We start from the raw sequence: 20,575 nt of genomic DNA, 5'->3' as shown, positions 1-20,575 counted from the left end.
CCTGCCGCCCGCTCCCGCAGCAACCTCGGCGCGTGGCTCGGGACGCGGGCGTCGGTTCGTCGCATTAGAAGACAACGTCGCCGCCGCCGCTGTCGGCACGTGGAACCCCCGCTGCTGCTGCGGGAGCGGTGGCCAAGGTCGCTCGTTTGGTCCCGAGGGCCCGGCCGAGGCCGACGGGAAGAAGCGGTGCGGGGTGGGCGGGTAGCGAGCGCGGAAGGCCTTCATAGAAAACCCAAGTCCGAGGGAAAGCGATCCCGTTGCCTCGATTCGCAAATAGAATAATAATAAAGATAATATTTATGGGGGGGGGAGGGGGAAAATAAAACTACTTATTTCCGCTTCATTGTTCAGTCCAGTGAATTCTGAATGCAGGCAGCTCCAAAGCAAAGATGTACAACTTGAAAAAAGCAATTTTAAAAAAATGGAACTCTTCAGTTAGATCGCTGTGCCGCCATCTTCACGTCTCTCGAACTATGTACAGTTAGCGATGCAGAAGCTTGAGGCGTTGGAATCAGTGTTAAGAACAGTCTCTTTCAACTCCCTGAAGCCAAATCTTGGCGTGACCATTTGTCAACTTGATGCACGGCTCCTAGCCCCGGCCATCTTCTCCGTTTGTCACAAAATGCGACGGTTTTGCTCCCCTACCTCCTTCCCATCTCTGCTGAGCAGCATGACCTACTTGTAACGCTAGGCCGTAACGTTGCCATTATCGGAATAAAAAATATGCGTCGTGAGGAAAAAAATGGCATGAGCAACAACAAAAAAAAACCCGAAATAAATAACACTTAATAATTAGGAAGTTAAAACAAACACTGACGAGGAATTACACCTTGGTCGACGTTTTTGGCTGAAAGGTTGACCGAAGCGTATTGACGGCGGGGGTTTGAAAGCTGCAAAACGTTCAACGCAGGGCCCGTCGATGTGGCACCTCCATCGCCGATCGCCGCCGATCCCAGAAGCGGACGCTCGCGCGGCGTACGGAGGACTCGACACCGACACTTGTGTTCCCGTGGCCCGGCTGGGGAATGAGGGATGGAGGGGGTCGGTGATGAAGAGGCTCCGTCTATCGTTGCAAGTGGTGACGAGGAATTCAAGTGATGGCCTGCGCTGCCACGACCCCGCTTTTTGTTCCTCCTCCCGCCCCGGCTTTTCCGAAGGCGCGGTGGCCGCTGCACAATTGAGACGCCGGGACGAACCGCGCTGGGGAGAGGGCAGCCTCGTTTTACAGCGGAGTCCTTGGCGACACGGCATGCGCTCTCTTCTCTCGTGCCGTCACAGACAGCGCACAGCAAACAGCCCTAAGATGCGGCTCCCTCCGGCATCCTGTCACATCCGAGCGCGGAGATGACTTTTGCCGGTTTCCAAAACCGCCGTGAAACCAAGCTCACTTATAATCTTGTCAGGAAGATGTAAGCCTGCTGCTCTCCCTTCGCGCATCAACCGAAACCTCGGCGGCTGCGAAACGCGATCCTGCGAAACGCCGCCCCGTGAAGAGAGGCTGGAGGCGCCGCGGGCACAGGTCGTAGTTTCTTCGTTACGCTCCGACGGTCGGCATTTGAAGTCGGTGTTGTTGCTGCCGCTGCTGCTGCTTGTGTTCCAGACGCACGGGCGTGTGTGGGGGGCGGTGGTGGTGGTGGTGGCGGCGGCGGTGGCGGCGGCGGCGGTGGCGGCGGCGGTGGTGGTAGTGGTGGTGGCGGTGGTGGCGGTGGTGGTGATGGTGGTGGTGGTGATGGTGGTGGTGGCGGCGGCGGTGGTGATGGTGGTGGTGGTGATGGTGGTGGTGGCGGCGGTGGTGGTGGTGGCAGTGGGGGCGTCTCGTTTCACGTGGGGGGGTTCCTCTCCCTAAGGCCTCTCGCACTCACGCAGGGCGCGGCGTGGGCAGCCAGGCCGTGACGGATGGCAGCTTTAAACATTCGTCGCTGTTAAAAACCGAGTCTCTAACTCCACAGTCAGCTTCTGCTGTGGAAACCAGTGGCCCGACTTCGTTTCTTCATTAAACACAAATGAAATAAGCGAAAAAAAATAATCAAAGACAAATCCTAAACGAGACAATTGTGAAATTAACAGCAGTGTTTACAGGTGTTAAAACTACTCCGCACTTAGCGGGTTTAGGAGCTGCTGCAATTTCTACTTGTGTGCAAAGTGTACTTTTTTCTCTCTCTCTCCCTCCTGTTAAAATCGATTTAAAATAATAAAAATGATAAGAAATCGTCGGTGAAGCGAGTCCGGCTCCTACGGCCTTGTCTGCCTTGTTGGCGCGTCCATGCCACCCGGGTGTCGGCATCCCCGGCGCTGCTCACTCCCACACGAGTGGAGATGGAGGCATCTCCGATGGTTGTGCCACCGTGGAGCTGCGAGGGTTAAACACAAGGTGGGGGGGGGGGGGTGTTGATGGTGGTGGTGGGGAGGGGGGCAGGCAAGGGGGGCAGCAGTGAGGGCCACGCCAGCGAGTGACGACGATGCGCCCGCACCGGCGAGCGAGCCGGTTCTTTGGTAGGCGAGGTTCGGTAAGGCCCACACGGCAAAAGCCAAAACTACTGGGCCGCGAGGTGACCAGGAGATGCCGGTGAGGTTGAGCGGGTTCGCGAACCCGTTTGTGCCGAGCCTCGAGGGCGCGGCTTCTACACCGCGTGCAAATACTCAACGAAGAGGAATTGGCCAAATATTCCAATTTTCTTATTTTATCTTTACAGAGCCCCTTTTTCGAAAACGGCGACACAATAGAACGATTTGCATGCGCACCGGGACGTGACATGGGAGCGTCGTGGTCAGACCTGACGAAGCTCTTGAAGGCCGCAGACTGCGGGTTGATGCAGAGCGGAACCCGCGATGCCTTCTGCTGCTCCAGGATGAAATGGTAGATCATTTCTAAGGTCAGAACAGAAAAACAAAAGCATGCAGATGAAGGCACGACGTGGACAAACATCTCCCGTGCCGGCCTACACGTCGTGTTGGGGCAAGCGTTGTTAGCGAGCACCTCTCAAAAGCGCGGCAACGGCGCCTGCCGGCCGCCGTGTTTTATACCGGTGTCACGGTCCAAAGAGAAAGAAAATGTACCGACAAAGTATTCCATCGGGAGGACAAAGACAAAGATCCCCCATGTAGCCTTAATGGACTGTTGGGGCAAGCGCTCTTAGCGAGCACCTATGATGGCTGGAACGGTACACGAGGGGGTAGGTGGCCAGCACCACGCCCGACCACCTTTGTCTCCCCAGTGGCGATATTTACACACCGCACCAGCTACTCAATTGAGGCTGTTTCGACCTAGGGGAGGCCCAGGACCGGTTCAGATAATAATCGTCACTTATGTTGGTTGTGAGCGGGAATCGAACGCGAGTCGCCGGGTTCGTAGCGTAGCGCGCTAACCGCTCCACCCCCGCTCCCTGCTATCGGGAGAACACACGGCAAATCACACACAACATCGCCCCAGATGTCAAACCACTTACAGACTACGTCCGTGAAACGTAGCGCATTCGAGAGAGCCTTGCGCCATGGGAATGAATACCAAACGAGTGAAGGCGATTTGTGATTTTAAGGTAATTTTCTACTTCCAACGTGCAGCGCTCCCCGTTCGATCGTGCTTCTAAAATCGCGTAGGTGCTTCAGGACGTCGATTTGCACATTGTATGCTGTACGATATCAAGTAATTCATGATGTGGGTTGATGTCGATGAAAAGACATGGAATTCAGTGAAAATGTATGCAAGCTGGCAGGTAACAAATGATTAAATAAAAAAACAATATTATTTCGCTCACGATTTAAACGTGAAAGTGCACGCAAGGGGCTGAACAATGTGAGCTTATGGAACAATTGACACAGATTGGGATAAACAATATAAATTAGGCAATAGAAGCAAGGTCAAACAAGAATCTACAATCTTTTAACTGCGCTTTCGAAGAATGACAATCCACAGAATCATCACTGTGGTGTGTGGGCCAGGGTGACTCGTCATGTGGTCAAATACACAGCTCACGGGGGGGGGGGGGGGGGGGGAAATCCAAAAATAAAAATCAATGACGGGTGATAGAAGTGAGTAAATGGCTGGGTGATTGCTGTTCGGAGAGAAATGCAGGGTAGGGATGTCTCAATGGGTGCGCCAACAGCTTTCCACGATGATGATCCTGCGGTGTCCAGACAGTGTCTAGACAGAGCCCAGACAGAACCCAGACAGAGCCTGGACATTGGGTGCCCCCCCTGGGAGCCCCGCCCCCACCCCACCCTCCGCGTGGACTCCGCACTGATTAAGAGATGCGTGACGCTGTTGGGGACGCCCACAAGCCACAGGCCACTGCCAGCAGCGACGGCAAGCGGTGCTCGGCTTGGCAGATTCACAGCGCCGCAACTCTCGAGAAATATTTTGTTTTGACGCCTCCAAGTGCCGGTGTGGCGAAGGTGAGTAACGGTGACGACAAAATGAACAGCGCGAGAGGCGAGCTGGCCGCACGATGGTTCACGACAACAAAACAGCCGCAGATTGATTCTAGCGAGGCAATAACGACACTTTTGAAGGGAGGACAACTTAACGGCGTAAGTTCCCGCCGACCCGTCTTACCAACCCGTCCACGAAAACGCCGGCGAACATTGCGAAACAACGCGGACGTCACGCACATGCACCGCATTCGAGATCCAAATGCCGCACCTTCTGGCTTTGACGTCCTCGATAGACATTGGTGGTGTAACCATCAAACGCATCAAAATGCGCGCATCTCCTCCGCGGGGTAAACATTCAAGGCAAGCCACAGTTGTGCGACTGTGGCCACGCGACGCAAATTATGGACCATAGAATAAACCACCGCAGTCTGCGCTTCCTGCAATGGAGGAGTGGGGAACAGCAAGACGCCACGAACTCTCTCCTGAAGCCCTCTCGTGGCTAGCAGAGCTCCACACCGGCATTCAGATCCTGAACGTATTTGCCGCCGCCGCCGCCGTCGTACCTGAGATTAGAATGTTTCTGACTTACTACTCAATTCCTTGGCGCGTGAAACATGTCGACGACGATTACTTCACCTCTGTCGGCTCGGCACCTCATCGCCCGCCACGCAAAGTAACCACGCGCGCGCGCCATCGATTTCCTCCGCCGGCGAGCCGAGAACCCCCACCCCCCCTCCCGCTGACCTTTGACCTGCCGCACGGACGTGAGGTTCTTTTCGAAGGAGTCGTCGAAGCGCGGGTTGGCGGGCGGCTCGAAGTCGCCCGTGTAGACGCGCCCGGTGCCCGCGCTGTGGCAGCAGCTGCACATGCACGTGTGGTAGCGCAGGCGGCCCTCTTCCAGGTACGGATGCGCCAGGGCGTCCCGCGCCGAAATACGCTTCGTCTGAGGACGGGAAGGCGCGCCGCCGGCGTGTTTAGTTTGTTGCCCGTAGTTGACTCTCGTAGGGTGCGCACACAAGTTCTACATACGTACGTACGAGCAATAGACGCCACCGCGTGGGGTTTTTTCAACGGTTGCGCTGCACGGCTGCGCCACTGCGCGGCGTGTTTTTCGCGCCGTACCCACGAACAACGTTGCCGCTCACAGCCACGTGCGCGCAAAACTCCCGACGCGTGGACCGGGGCATCGGACGTAATGTGGAACGGTGTGTGGTGCAGCCCGACAGAAAACATTGGAGAGTAGGAAAAACGTTTTGTTCCACGAAACTATGGATGTTTTGAAGCAATGTTCTCCACCAGAATTGATTTATGCCAACTAAAGTGCAGAACGAATTTAATGCGATGGTTTTTTTTTTGCCAGAACTCAGTTGAATCTCCGGCAGCTGCCTGGACTCGAAGCCAGGGTCTCAGCGGTGCCAGCTCAGCGCATTGACCTCATAGCCTCTAGAGGTCAACCTCAGTGATGTATTTTAATTGTAAAAAAAACTCGAAAAAATTATTACAAATTATATGCAAGTGAACTTTCATTCGTGAAGTTAATCTTCAAAAATATATTTGAATTAAACAAAATCGGTACCGCCGATTTGTTTCGCCGAATCAGCGACGCGCAACTCACGGGGTCAAAGACGAGCATCCTGCAGAGGAGGTGCACAGCCTCATGGGTGGCCTGGTTGGAGAGCGAGTAGAGGGCGGCCAGGGACGACTGCGGACCCACACAGAGAAGCAGGACACACGACACGGGGGAATGAGGCACACAGCCCAGGGGACGCGAGGCACGGCGCAGGGAGCGTGTCGGTGTGGGCGACACGACGGAGGGGACACGACGACCAGCGGCATTTGTATCACGCCCATAATGTAACAAACACACATCTCAGAGCACAGATGTTTTTAAGCCTAGCGGTGGGGTGGAGGAGGGGGGGGGTCCCTGATGACAGCTGCTCCTGTGAGGCACAAGGTGAACAAAGCACCGGCCTGAAAGTGGGCTTGCCACAGCGCGAACCAGTCGGAATTTACCCCACTCGGACAGAAACACAAGCAGAATCCTGATCTAGGCTGGAGGGATCTGATGCGGACACTCCGTCTTACGACAAGTTTCACCGATCAGTGCGATTGTCCCGCCGCCTTCTAGAGTCGTGCTCGCAAAAAGTGGGGGGGGGGACCGGGTGGAGGAGATCGCTTCCCGGTCCACCGTCAAAATGCAGCCCGCTGACGCGATACGCCCCCGGATGAGGGCCCCGCCCAACACCGTGCGGGCCGCGAGGTTATCTGACCATGACTTCACCGCGCTGGTCAGCGTGGGTTGTTTGAAGGTGGTGGGGGGGGGGGGGAAGCGCAGGACAGCAACGGGCGTTGCCGCATTGCCCCTCCGCTGCTCGTAAAAAACGCCTCTGCCGCACTTGTGGCACGTGGCTCTGTGCGATGCGTGGTCGCCCATCCAAGCCACAACATTCACAATCTGAGTACGACGTTTTGCCAGTAATTGCAACCAGCTTCATCAGGCGACAGCCAGATTTGTGGAGAAGTCCACCCGTTTCGTTCCTTATATAGGAGGCGTAGATGTGGTGACCACGCTTCTGCGCTCTTGCGCAAAGTGGGGGAGGGGGGATTAATGAGTCAACGTACGTTATGCATGTGCATTATGTGAGCCCTTAGATCTTGTCCTTCCTGTCTATTGTATGTATTAAAATAGCCGTACCAACGGTAATCCCTACTGAAGTATGCTGCCCTTCATAGGCATGCATTTAAATAATGTCTTATTTGATGACTAGCTTGTTTGCCCGTCCAAGGACGGGTGTATATTGCAGTAAATTTTAAATATTAAATAGAAAAATTGTTCAGCTCATGATTATTAATGCGGGGGTGGGGATGGGCCTCATGTGGAGTGACGTCACGCACGGGACACACACACACACATTCTTGGCTCATTATATTAGTAATTCGCTTCCACGCAGCACTAAGGCGGTAGTTGTCCGAACGGCTAAAATTACTTTTATTTCATTAAATTTCGTTAGATTCTCCAATTAGTCTTGGCCAGTAGGAGCTAGTTTTGCACAGAACTTCAACATCAAAATCAATTGAGTGTCCTTGTTGGCACCGCGTGTTCTGCTACTGCTGACAGTTGCGTGTGGGAGGGAGCAGTCATATTTCACTGATGTTCTTTTAGTCTCGTGCTGATCATTCGTTCTAACAGTTTGCACACGTGCAGTTAATCCTGCGCACACCTTCTGTTGTTAGCTTCGGTAATACATCTTTTGTGGCAAGGCCCACAAACTGAGCTATGTAGTTCTTTTTCATGAGCTAACCGGCCATCACAAATGATAGCGCATCGAAGTGGCTTATCATCACGTGGACATGTATAGCAGCTGGATACTCGTAAAATGCGTGATGCTGATTCTAAATGTGGAGGGAAAAAACAAAATATCCGTAGAAAACCCCACACGACCACGGGGAGAGACACACGTGCAAACTCTAAATATAGAGGCAACAGGATCATGATCGAACCCACGACCTCCTGCATACCACGCGACGTATTTAACAACTCGGCACCGTGGTGAGATGTTAAATAATTAAGAGGTCACCTCTCGGGGTTTAACGATGCCAGAGTAGGGTTGGGCACTGTCAACGTACAATGTGTTCTTTTAACGCTCTGCAACTAAGCTGTCCGCCCCATGGGGCACGAAAATTCTCCTAACGATGATCCTCTAGAAATTAAACTTTTGCACAAAAGTGGGTAGCTGTTTAGGGACTCACCCTAGAGACATCAGGCCAAATTGATCAAAGGGTTCAAAAAATTTGAGGCACAGAGCAAAAAACAATAAGGACGACTGGATTTACAATTATGAATACGTGTTTTGCCCCGACAGCTACCCCCGTCAAGATTCCATAACGGCCATTAAAATACTTCCAAAGGTAAACGCACGCCGCAAAGCGTTGCATAATCCATTGCGAATGTCGTTATTTTCCAAACCTGTCGAACGTTTTTATCCTGGATGTGTCGTTCAGTATTTAAGCGCTGAATTATTGCAAATCATTTTCATTTACGTTTGGTGACGTGCAAAAGTGTGTCTTTTTCCCCATTTTATCTGGCGATTAATTGTCGATGGTTGTACAGCTTGCCCCGAGGTATTTTGAACCGTACTTATTTGCAAACCCAGGCCTCCCCCTTGCCAAGGAGCTCTTGACTTAATGGCCTCTCCCCGCCTGGTCACGTTGTGTATGGAAGGGGAACGGTGGCGCAGTGGTTTGCGCCCTGCGCATTCAATTCCGTCTGTTTTTGAAACGGCAGCAGCGAGTGATATCTGATCTGAACCAGTCCTGGGCAAACCCCTTTCCTTCCGCAATCCACACTGACCAGCGCGGTGAAGTATGTTTACAAACCCCGCCATGACCCACGTGTTCAAGAGGGGCCCTTCATCCATCAGCGGACCGACTGAGCGGTGTACAATTAGAATTGTGCACGGCCAACTAACCACGGGGATCGTTAAACGGTGTGTGACCAGACACCTGAATTAACTACCGTACACAAAACTAGTTGTCGCCACGAACCCACCAGCACGCATCGCTGCAGACTATCATGAGTGCTGTCCACTCTGCATTATTGGCATTTGGCCCTGTGTCCCAGCAATAGTGATTTAAAAAATATATAAATATATATTTAAAAACCATGTTCATCCATACGAATGTGGAATTTCAACTCGCGGTTCAGGGCTTCCAAGGAGATGATTAGCACCAAGCCATGCTCCGTCGAACAGAATAACACACGCCGAGATCTGTTAAACTTGATCTTGAAAGAGCTGATGCGAGTCACGCACGGCAGAGGTAGTAGTTATTGCAGGGCGGCTGCAACTGTGACAGGGCAGCGGTAATTATTACGAGGCAGTGGTAGTTATTACGAGGCAGCGCAGTAATTACAAGGCAGTGTGTGAATGATGGGAGGTAGTTGGGGTCTTTATTGTTTTTTTTTTTACATTTGGCACATTTGTGGGCGCTGCTTGTGTCGCTGGGCCCGGACGCGGTCGGGGAAGCGGCGCCCGCCCGCCCGCCCGCCCGTCACCGCTCAAAACTGATCATCGCCGGTTCTGTCCAGGGAACGACTCCCTGACCACCCGGGGGCCCAACATTGGGAACGGTTAAATGGGAGTCGGAGTAAAATGTCTCCCGCCAGAGACCACCGGCAGAATTCACGGTTTTCCACTTTAATCTACTCATCTACCGCACACAGCTGAAACGGATTGGCCAAATCTGGGTCGGCGTGCGTCTCTCGCACGGGGCGCTATTATTACGGGCGCCAAGGGGGGCGGGGGGGGGGCGGGGGGGGGGCAGCGTGCTCACCACAGCGCTGGTGGATATTGGTGCCCCCAAGACCTCAATATAGCGCCGGGAGAAACTGCAAAAGTCGATCGTGGTTTCATTTAAATTTTATGTTTATACTGACCAACGCACACTCCAGTTCAGGTCCAGCAGTGCTTTTTTGTTTCTCGCCCCCCCCCCCCCCCCATTCTTCAAACATTAAAACGCGTCCAAAACCGCATGCGGCAACTGGGTTTAAAAATGTAAACGTGCCTCAATCTCCGATGCTGGCCTGGCTAAGGTTTCTCATCACTGTTGTTGTTGTTGTTGCGGTTGTTTACCCGGCATAGGCTCCCTCACCGAGCCTCATGGCTCGCTTTTTTTAGGAGGCCCCTGCCACGTTTTTCGCGCAAAGGCGGAGATGATTGCTACGTACCGTATGACGCCAATCAAGCTATTTGCGGGCAATACATTTTTTTCCCGTATATTTCAAGTGACAGGTGGCGCACAGTATGTCAACTAAACTTGTTTCACAACAACACGGAGGTACAGAGACTGCGGAGAAGTCTACATTTCTCTGAACACAGTTTTGCAATGACGGTCGTCACAGGTGAGCTGTCAACAGACTGCTCTCTGGATTCCACCCGGGGTATTATTTTTTGTTTTAACCACAGCGCTTCCCATGATCTCCGCTGATGCACGTGCACATAGACACACAAATACAGAGGAGAGCCGAGTCAAAGACAGAATCACCTGGAGATTGCTGCAAATGAGGGTTGGGGGGTTACTCTCTGGGTTCCACCATCCCCTAGCAAGCAAGGCAGAGTTCAGTAAAAGATACGAAGATAAACGTGTGGGCCCTGCGATTGCTGGCGCACGCCACTACTGGCAGGAGCCGCGCCGGGATATCGAAAAACGTCGACCACTGATCGCATCGCCATGCCCAGTGCGCAATCCCCAGCTTTCACTGAGCGTTGAATAGACGAGCGGGGAGCACGGCTCGCTCGTGCCAAACTCCGCGCGGTCGTGCGGCTCTCTGTGTGCGCGTCTATATTTACGATGTTTAAGCGCTTTTTCTGGAGTAGGAATAATAATTTAACAAAGGAGCTTTGACGTTTTTTTTTCACGTTACGGTTTGCTTTGAAGTCAACAGCGTTTTTGCCAAAATGACAAGGCGAGATGATATTTCATACACGCACCAAGATCGCTTGCTATTAACTAGTAACGATTTTTATTTTACCAAGTGAGGCTCACCGAGCCTCTACAGCTCTTATTCAGAAGCGACGTGGCCACAAATGATAGCTGAATCAAGTGGCTTATCACGTGGGAATGCATCGCAGCCAAAACGTGGAGGGAAAAACCGGAGGACCCGGAGAAAAATCCACGCGACCACGGGCAGAACATGCAAACTCCAAATATACAAACGCAAGGGTCGGGATTGAACCCACGACCCCCCTGTACACCAGGCGAGGTAGTCAACATCTCATAGCCACCGTGGCGTTCACTTTCGAGATGCGTGACGATGAACTCAATGTTATTCTGAATGCAGTGGATGATTGTTTCTTATTTATTTATTCCCACGCCACCTCTGTCCGTCCGGCAGTGTAAACGGGTTGGCACCGGTTGGTCGATCGGCAGGTTTGTGTGCGATGGGGTAAAGTGTGGGGGTACCCCCCAGGGGTGCAAGGACCTTTTTAAAAATGGGGGGCTATGCAAGATACGACTGTGGGCTCCCCCCCCCACACATCATCTCCCTCCTTTCTCCCGACTCGCTTTTACTGAAATAGCTAGGGATATTTTTAACCCCGTATATACTATCATATGTAGGCTATAACTACGTATATTATTTTAGTTGAACGGGTGTATTGGGTTTAGATGAAGACAGTCCCAAATTGACAGTATTAATAAAAGCTAATATTTAAAGGTACAGTACTCACAGGTAAGTTATTGTGCGTCTTGCTTTCATGCCGGGCCACTATCACTATAGGATTTCCTTAAAGGGGGGGTGGATCGCACAACCTGATGCTGTTTTATTGATACGATCGCCAGACGCGTTAATCGCCGGGCTTGCTGCATCATAGACGGCGGGTAATTTTTGACGAATACATTACAAACAAATCTGAAAATTTGTTTACGTGTTTATCTGTTGATTGGGGGCCCACCTCTTGTGGCCGACTTGGGCCCTATGCGTCGCAAAACGCTGCCACATACCCCCCACACCCCCGCCCCCCCCCCCCCATAGTTGCGCCCCCCGGGGTACCAAGCTGTCTGGCCTGTGTGGAGGAGTAGGCCAAATACGCTGGAGGAGGGAGGCGCTCATGAGAGATGCCTCAAGCAGTGATGCGAGCAAGATGGTTGCCGTGGCTGCACTAACACCGTTTACCGATCCTTGAAATCCACACGCGAGGAACGAGTGAGAAAGTTAAAGCGACGTCTTCAATTATGAGATGGCAAAATTGCAGATTAGCTTCACATTCCTCAGCCTGTCAGATCAACATTTCACCGTAGTGTTTCTATATTTAACTGGTTAAGTTCTCATTGAGATACACAGTATGTCCTTTGCAAGAGATTTGGGTTGCCGTATTTACTCGGCAAGTTACTAATTCGTTTTACACTATTATTTGTCGTATTACCAGCACGCTTGATTCGCCTGCCAGCGATATCAGATTTATAAACACTCACTCCTACAGGATGGTCCGTAGATTGATAGTTCCCTGCAGAAATGTCTAGGTGGCTCATTGAAATCATCGCTATCATCATCATCGTCGTCATCATCTGCTATGATTACCGTACTCCATTGCTGGGCGAAGGCCTCCACAATCTTTTGCCATATCTCATAAGTCTTGCGATGCCAGCGGTCCATCCAGCACCCGCACGCGAGCTGGATGAGTGCGGACACCCTCTATATACGCATGTCAAACTTCTGTCGCGCCGTACGTAGCTAACTGCACTAATCGAAGGTGCGCGCACTGGAATGTCAGCTTGGCGAAAAACCGGCTAAAGTTGTGCAAGGAGATGATCAACCACAGGACATATTTATGCACTCACTGCACCCGTAACCTCAAAGCCATTTCCCAAAAAAAAACGTTCGTTTGCCGCCGTTTTCACGAGACCCACAAAACGACGAAGAGCGTTGCGCATTTAAAAATAGCCCCGATGTTCCTTCGGACTAAACTGACAGCCTCTTTAAAATTAATCTTCAGCTCTCAGTGCTTAAAAGCAGCCGAGACAGACAGACAGAAGTGCAGCCTGTGGCCTGCTTTGGGGGTCTCTAAGCAGGTAAAAAAAAAGAAGAGGACATGGGGGGGGAGGGGAGGTGGTGGAAGGAGGAGCAGGGCAGTGAGGGCGGCAGTATTCAAGGACAGGGGATTGATGCCTCAAGGGCGCGGGGGGCGCGGAGGAACGGCGGAGAGAGAGGGGAGGAGGGCGGCACCGCGAGCGTGAGCTCTTAATCCCGGCACGCCGCTTCTCCACCAGCTTAGCCGCCGCGTTCGTGCCCAGGGGTTTTTCTTTTTTCCTCCCCACAATAATGGAAAAACACCACGTGGAGAATACGGGGGGGGGGGGGGGGTTGGGGGGGAAATGATGAAATAACGTCAGATTTGTTGTCGATTCAGTTACCAGAGTCACTCGCGTGAAGTTTGTTTGTTTTGTTTCCCACATACCCTCCCGGAGAATCGCAGACCTTCCTGCACGTGGGCCCAGACTCTTTGGAGTAAGAGCACCATTTTGAAAGAGATAAATATACGAAGAAGGGTTGCAAACTAAACCTAAGCCGTTGAACAGCCTTTATATTTTACGATAATCACCCTGAGCCGGACTGCTAAACCCGCCTTAAGCAAAGCCGCGTTCCCAACCGCAGGGCGTCCAACACATCTCTGACGCACAACCGTTCGCGGATGCTTCTTCAAACCCCATCACCATCACCCATCGTCGCCGCCATCACCATCTCCACTGCATCAAGGAACGTAGGCCAGCGCAGGGCCAACCACCTCGCTATAAATCAACTGCAACACCAGACCTTATTTCCGGGGCTTTCCTTGAAGGTTACCGACAATAAACCTTCCCCCACTGCCCCCTCCTCACAAATCCGCCTTAACGAGATTTGCTCCAGCTGCTCAGTGGTTAACCCAGTTCTCCGTGCTTTGGCAGTCGGGGCAACCCTTTCTCCTTACCCGGTCTGTTTTTCGGTACAGATCTTGAGAGAGAGAGAAAAAACCCCCCACGTGGACCCACCGGCCTCCACCAAACTCACAGCGGCACAGGGGCCCAAGCGACGCTGCCGGTTGTCCGGCGGGGCGGAGGCGGCTCGCAATGTTCTATTGCGAATGAAGTTCAACAAACACACATACGTAAGTGGCAAGCGGGATCTCAGCGTGTCCTGCGTCTCTGCAAGGCCGACTCGCCTCGTTATTCGCGAACTTGCGGTTCGCAATTTGGAACTCTGTACGACTGAGAGAGAGAGAGGAAGTGACGAGGTAAAGTAATCTTTAAAAAGATTGGTTTTCGTAGGCCAATATCATTATCCGCCAAAAGTGTGCTATCACGAGCATCTCCGGAACAAATCCCTCGCGGAACACGCTGTACCTGGTGCGGTGGTGTGAACATCAGCAACCAAGAGGGCAAAAGTTCCACGGGCCTGGTGCTGGCCACTACCACCACCCCCTTGTGCCCCCCGTGCGGGCCCTCTTTAACAGGCGCTTAAGAGTTCTCACGCCGCTCGCACCGACAGTCCCATCTCACCTGCTTGTGAGGGCCTCTGAGAACGTGAGCGCGAGCTCCCTCGCACGCCGTCCTCATCGCCTCCATGGAGGGAGTGCCGAGCAGGTCCGTGATGAGGTCCAGCTGGGGGTGACAAGACATGGACGCGGAATCAGCACCGCCATCGTCAGCGTCGTTGTCAGCGTCATTGTCAGCGTCGCAATCGCAGAGGCCACGACAAACAACGTCACCGTCGCCGTCATCGTCATCAACATCCCTTGCAACTTTCGATTTAAAGCTTTCGTGACTGCAGGGATTCATCTTCTTGGTTCTTTCGGTAAAGTCACGTAGAAGGGAAATAATAAAATAATAAAAATTTTACATAATAAAATATAGTTCTAACGACGTTTCTGCCACAACGCAAGCAGCCACAAGCTGCCGAAAGAACCAAGAAGATGAATCCCTTGCAACGCCGTTTCCCGACTCCAATCCTCATGACCCTGCTGCCAGGACTTTTCTGGGGTCGCCAGGATTGGAAATCTTGAGAGTTCGGAAATCGTGATAATTCATTCTGTCGCCGGGGAGGGCAGGCGAAGTGATTACAGCCCTATAATTGCCCTGACGTGACAGCCAGACAATACATCGGGGACCATTGCCATTTGCAGTGGCTAACCGCCACAGACACGTAGCTGTCAGGGGCAGTGCCGTATCATTGTCACCCAAGCTATGATGACGACGATCTCCAAGCTGCACCACATTTACCCGGACCAGACACAGCCAAGCCAGAGCAGTTCTAGGCCAGACGCTCAATTGGCCGTCGTGATTGCATTACCTGCAAATAGTGTTCGGACGATGGATGTTACCGCTGAATACGACAACGCCGTCGATTATGCTGCTGCCGGTGTTGACGCTGCTGATAACGACGCCTGTGCAGATGCTGTTACTGCTGCAGCCAAACAATGCCGCAGGCGCTGCTGCTGCTGCTGCTGCTGCTAACAACGATGGAGACATTGCCGCTGCCGCCTTAACAAAGTGCAGGGGGCGGTCCGTTACTTTCACTCCCAATGTCGACGGTCCCAATGTCCGTCCCGTTTCAAACGTCTGTGAACAATGAGCGGGCCCCACCACACAACGGCGCGTCCCCCTGCCGCGCCGCTGACTAATGTCGCCTTTGGGATGTGGCATTCTGTACACACGGCCAAGTGAGCAGCGCTAAGTGGGCGTCTGCCGTGACCTATTACAGGGCGCCGATTTTTTTATCTTTTATTCACCGTCTCGCCATTTCACTTTCAAGAACGCCACCACAACGCGACTTTTCGCAAACGTCCGTGCAAGTTGAACGCTTCCCCTCGTCGTGAAGCGGGCCCGTGACGTTTGTTCCACATCGCGGGCTGATGCCGCCGCTGCGACGGCTCGGACAAAAAAGCGACAAGAGGCTGCTGCCCAGGAGTGCAGGCGTGCAAACTCTCACGGCTCCTTTTCCATCCATCCGCGGGCCGCGAGGGACCTTTGACCGCACTTCACCGCGCTGGTCGGCGTGGGCTGCCTCCTGCACCCTGTCGCTTGCTCACCAATGCCTCAGGACTATCGAGGCTGAAGCCTGCTTTGTCTTCCAAAAAATCTGACGGGACCGGGCACATTCAACGACTTGTTGAAACTGAATTACTTTTGTCAGGTGGCGAATGTAGCAGCCTCTAGCGACTGGAGGTGTTCGTGAACTCGTTGTTTACGCTGCGGGCAATGAACACAAAAAGACGATGATTCGTCCGCGCGAGATTTGATGCCTATATATTTGCACGAGCTAAAGAATCGATATTCATCTGCGAATGGACGCGTCGTTGTTTCACCACCGAGGCACCGGGTCGCCGTTTTCCGTGAACGTGCGTAAAGCGAACGAGACGGCACGCTTTCGTCGTAACACATTCGCTCTCGTAATTAATGACAGGTTACTTAAACATAATAACAGGGCTCTTTTACGATTACCGCGAGGAGTCGCCGCATTTCGAAAGAATGACCTTCTCCGGGATATATAGGGAGGGCTTGTAACAGGAATAACAGGATATTCCGCTGTCAATTCAACCATGATCACAGCACTCTACACATCGCAGACGGAGGTCTCTCCGGACCAGACGTTGTCCTTTTGCGAAATGTGCCGACCTGCATCGCGGGTCATTCGATGAAGAATCCATTTGGAATGCTCACAAGAGCTGGGAAAATCCCCGTGCGTTAAGATTATGGCCCGCGGAAAGGAGATTTCACAGAAATACTTCTGAGATTCCCTCCAAGCGAGACTCTTTCATTCAGACGAGGTGGCCGCGCTTTCCCCACTCGCCGAGCTCCGGGAGAAATCTCCGCCGCACCGCTGTCGACGTAACACATATCTAATTCTTCCGGCTGGAGGTTTTAGCAAATTAAATGCTCGAGAAAGAAACGTTGGAGCGTTGACGTTTGGAATTACACCGAGTGACAGGAAGAGGCGCACACGTAGGAGAACGCGTGCGGGTTATTGGCAACGTAAAAACTGTCAGGATGAGTGGGCTTTGTGCAGGTCACATCACGAGAAGGGAATGACGGACAATGGTCAAGGATCTAATCTCGTCTAATTCTATATTCATAGAGCACCTTCGCTCAAAGCGCTTGACGTAGTTTCAAAAAGAAACGGTGACAGAATGGAATTATTTAAATGGCAGGGAGGCGTGCAAGGTTTGCGGAATGAGTGACCGCGACAGAGGGGTAAACCTGGGGATCACCAAACGTTAGGGGGGAGGGACGTGAAGGAGTGGATGGGCGATTGGGAGGGAAGAGGAAGAGAATGGGCGACGGAGAAGAGGCGAGCGTCGAGCAAGATCATGCAGGGTTACGTGGCCGTCTGGTCGAGAGCGGCGGTCAGGTGTGCAGCCACGGAATGGAAGGCGCCTTCGCCGGGCCCTCCTTGGCCACACGACACGGGGCCCCCTAGGGGGGGCGGGTGACTTTCACCGCCGCATTTACAACCGCGATCCCAGCCGCACCTGCTGGATGGGGCTCTGCGCCTGGAAGAGGATGCGTCGTCCCAGCAGCTCGGCGAAGATGCAGCCCACGGACCAGATGTCGATGGCGTTGGAGTAGTGGCGGCTGCCCATGAGGATCTCGGGGGCCCGGTAGTACTGCGTCACCACCTCCTGCGTCATGTGCCGCGCCTCGTCCGGCTCCTCCAGCCGCGCCAGCCCAAAGTCGCAAATCTGCGCGCGGGGGGCGAACACGCGGGGGCGTGGTGGGGGGGGGGGCGACACGCTCGCTGAGGAGGGGCCTGTCACGGGGGGCTCCGACGGGCGACTTCAATCCGTCGAACGCGCGGCCTTGCGGTGCACGACGCAGGAGGCCTCTCGGTGCGGGGCGACGATGCGGGGAACCGCGCGGCAAACCGCATGGCGTGAGGCCACCGTGCCAACACCTGGCCCCGGGGCTGTGCACGGGGGGACTCGGGAACGCTGCAAACGAGATCAGTCCCCAGCAATGGCGCCCAAAAGTAAACATTTCACACTTTCCACACAGGTTTACTATACCTGATGCGCTCCATTTGATTTACTATACCTCGACTCAGAGGGCTCAATTCAATAGCCTGTGTCACCCTCCCCCCTCCCCTTCCCCTAAGCTTTGCAAATAATAATTCGCGTGGGTATCTGCAGAAAGGTGTCTGAAATGTTTACAGGACCGTCCGCCAACTCCCTTCCCCTTTGATGGGTTTCTGTGCCTACTTAAGCCGACCTAAAGCCTGTCGCAATGGCGGGGCGGAGGGAAATTTCACCGACGATGAAACGACCGCAATCTCCCTGCTGTAATCAACATGCACCTACGCGCGGAAAGAAAACTCCGCTTGCACCTCCCTCCCTTCTTCCCTCCCTCCCTAACCCTTCTGCGTTGACAGCGTAGCGCAGCGAAGCCCCGACGGCTAGCCCAAAGCCGCTGCTGCAAGGCTGACCAGAGTTCGAGTGATGGTCTATGCTCTTTGACGATATCAGCAAGGTGTTGCGGTTCTCACACGGACGACCAAACGGCAGAGTGGCGTGGGGTGCTCGCCACTTCGGCAGTTTGCAGGCGGTCAATGCCCCAGAGACGTCAACGGCAGGGCCAGAGTTGCTAATGGATGCGGTCCAAAGTGGATATTAATGGACCCTGTGATCTCATTTGCAGCTCTAAGTCATAACATGTCAACTGGCTGCAAGGTGTCATTCACAACACCTGCATTTTCTTTGTACTGGGGTGTATCAGAGCTGGTAACTAAAGCGAGAACCGCCACGCCCGTAGGAGTTTGGAATTTCCACCGTAGCACGCTCGCTGGGCATGGGGAAGAAGCGCCGACCTGGCTATTGCGGACAGCGCACGCGAGACGGTCGTCTAGTCCGGGGCTGCTGCTCGTAACGGTTTTGGCGACCCGAGAGATTTCACAATCGGCGCGCGGACGGGCACGGCGGCGGGCTTAGCGTCTCCGCTTTGCGCGCGGTGCACGACCGGAAGGCCCGGGGGGGCTTGACGTTTCAAAACCGCCGTGGCTGCCGGCTTCGAGAGCCGCGCGCAACCCCGAGCCACAAACTCGGCCAACGGTCCAAACCCTTAAGCGACCCCGCGCCGGGCCGCCTAATCCGGCTGTCAATTCGGCATCAGGCTAGAGCCCGGCGCACGCACACGGCCTGCGCTCCGACCTCCCTTCTCAGAGCAAATCGTCGGCCTCACGCCGAGAGTCCGTGCCGCGCCGAGCGTCCGTCTTGCACCGCCATCATCCAGCCGAGGTACGGAGTGAGCTTTCAAAGATCCTAGCTAAGCCCATCGGCGTGAGTCACGGTAACGACCGCCGGTTATAAACAGTATCAAGACGCGAAAGGAAGCTACACTTTCATAGATTGCTTTGTTAAAAAAACATCAATAATAAAAATAACGATTTCAGGCTCTGGAGTGCTCGGGCGAGAGAAAACTGCGCGGGTGTTTTTGACGCCCAGGTAACCCCCCCCCCCCCACCACCTTAGCGTCTGCGCAACGCTCGTTTAACGCGCCGGTGCGTTTGCGCGCCTTTCTGAGTGGGGCGAGCGACGCTCACTAAGCTCGCAACGCCGCGCTGGGGCGCAGTGGCGCTCACGGCGGTGGCGAGCCGGATTGGAACCTGTCCGTCGGGGGGGGGGGGGGGGGGGCTTACTCATTTAAGACGCTTCCGGTGCGTCGTGTGAACATCGACGCTGGCCACGCCGCACGGGCCTTCAATCTGTGCTCGCGAACAGCGCTGGCTTAAGAGTCCGTGCGGCTCCAGCGGGATGTTGGATTTTTGCCCCCCTCAAGTCAAAGAGAGTGTCCTCCCGCTGACAGCCCTGAGCCACGGGTGGCACCGCCACAAACTCAAGGGCCAAACGGGGGGGGGGGGTCGTCGCTTTGGTTTATTTGCACGTCGGCCGGGGCATTCGTCTGCCGGTAGGGGGGCGATGAATGGTGTATAGTCCCCAATTGGGAGTGATTTTGAGGTCATTTTCACGATTTGGCAAATTTGAACCTGATCGCAGAGTTTGTTTGCCCGAGTGAAAAGGCACGGGAATCGGCCGCCGTAAATGTGACGTTCAATCTGGAGAAGGCCCAGGGTGTTGCGGACTTGGCAACCTTGGCCAAACGGGGTAAAACGTGAACTTTGAGCAGGGTAGGGGAACATTGACCTCACGGAGGGCCGATTAGAACAAGTTTCCAAATCGACCTCAGAGGCAGGGCCAAACGTCACCACACACCTCGCAGGCACTACTCCTGCCACCGCAGCAAGATACCCCGTGCGGTGTCGGGCGTTGCCAGGTTGAATGCCGTTGCCCCCCTAATGCCGAATCAGTGCTGCCGAGATGCATGAATCTCGTTTCGGGGGGGCCGTTTCAGAGCGCGTAGGCAGGTGCCCGTATTTGGCCTGGCGGCCGTGGGTTTCTCACCCCCTGACTGAACGGTGGGGGGGGGGGGGAAGAGAAGCAGGCCCCGGTGTTGGGAGAGAGCCGTGTGGGCATGACTTGTGCCCTCAGTGTCCCCTCACCTTGAGAACGCAGTTGCTGTTCACCAGGAGGTTCCCCGGCTTGATGTCCCTGTGCAGGATGCCTGCCGAGTGCAGGTACTTCAGACCTGCAGTGCGTTCCCAGGCATGTTGGTGCGGGGGGGGGGGGGATAAGAGTAAGCAGGGAGTAAGTGAGGGTGGCCATGAGAGGCGAGAGGAGGAGGA

General features: G+C 54.0%; 1 protein-coding gene across 1 annotated transcript in view; it reads right to left on the bottom strand.

Annotated features, from left to right (window-relative positions):
* Positions 1-2,165: 2,165 nt before the first annotated feature.
* Positions 2,166-20,575, bottom strand: part of NLK (nemo like kinase) — a 164,748-nt gene continuing 146,338 nt past the window's right edge. Inside the window, exons 5-11 of the mRNA XM_078612008.1 lie at positions 20,393-20,478; positions 17,373-17,582; positions 14,404-14,505; positions 5,987-6,073; positions 5,116-5,314; positions 2,775-2,868; positions 2,166-2,351 (exon numbers count right to left, since the gene is read on the bottom strand). Coding sequence (XP_078468134.1) covers positions 2,297-2,351; positions 2,775-2,868; positions 5,116-5,314; positions 5,987-6,073; positions 14,404-14,505; positions 17,373-17,582; positions 20,393-20,478 — 833 coding nt within the window. The 3' untranslated portion in view covers positions 2,166-2,296. The remainder of the gene's footprint in view (positions 2,352-2,774; positions 2,869-5,115; positions 5,315-5,986; positions 6,074-14,403; positions 14,506-17,372; positions 17,583-20,392; positions 20,479-20,575) is intronic.

Source organism: Lampetra planeri, chromosome 37, assembly GCF_965212315.1.
Source record: "Lampetra planeri chromosome 37, kcLamPlan1.2.h2, whole genome shotgun sequence".
Classification (NCBI taxonomy): Eukaryota; Metazoa; Chordata; class Hyperoartia; order Petromyzontiformes; family Petromyzontidae; genus Lampetra; species Lampetra planeri.
The sequence above is the reverse complement of the archived record's forward strand: the minus strand, read 5'-3'. Positions and strand labels throughout refer to the sequence as shown.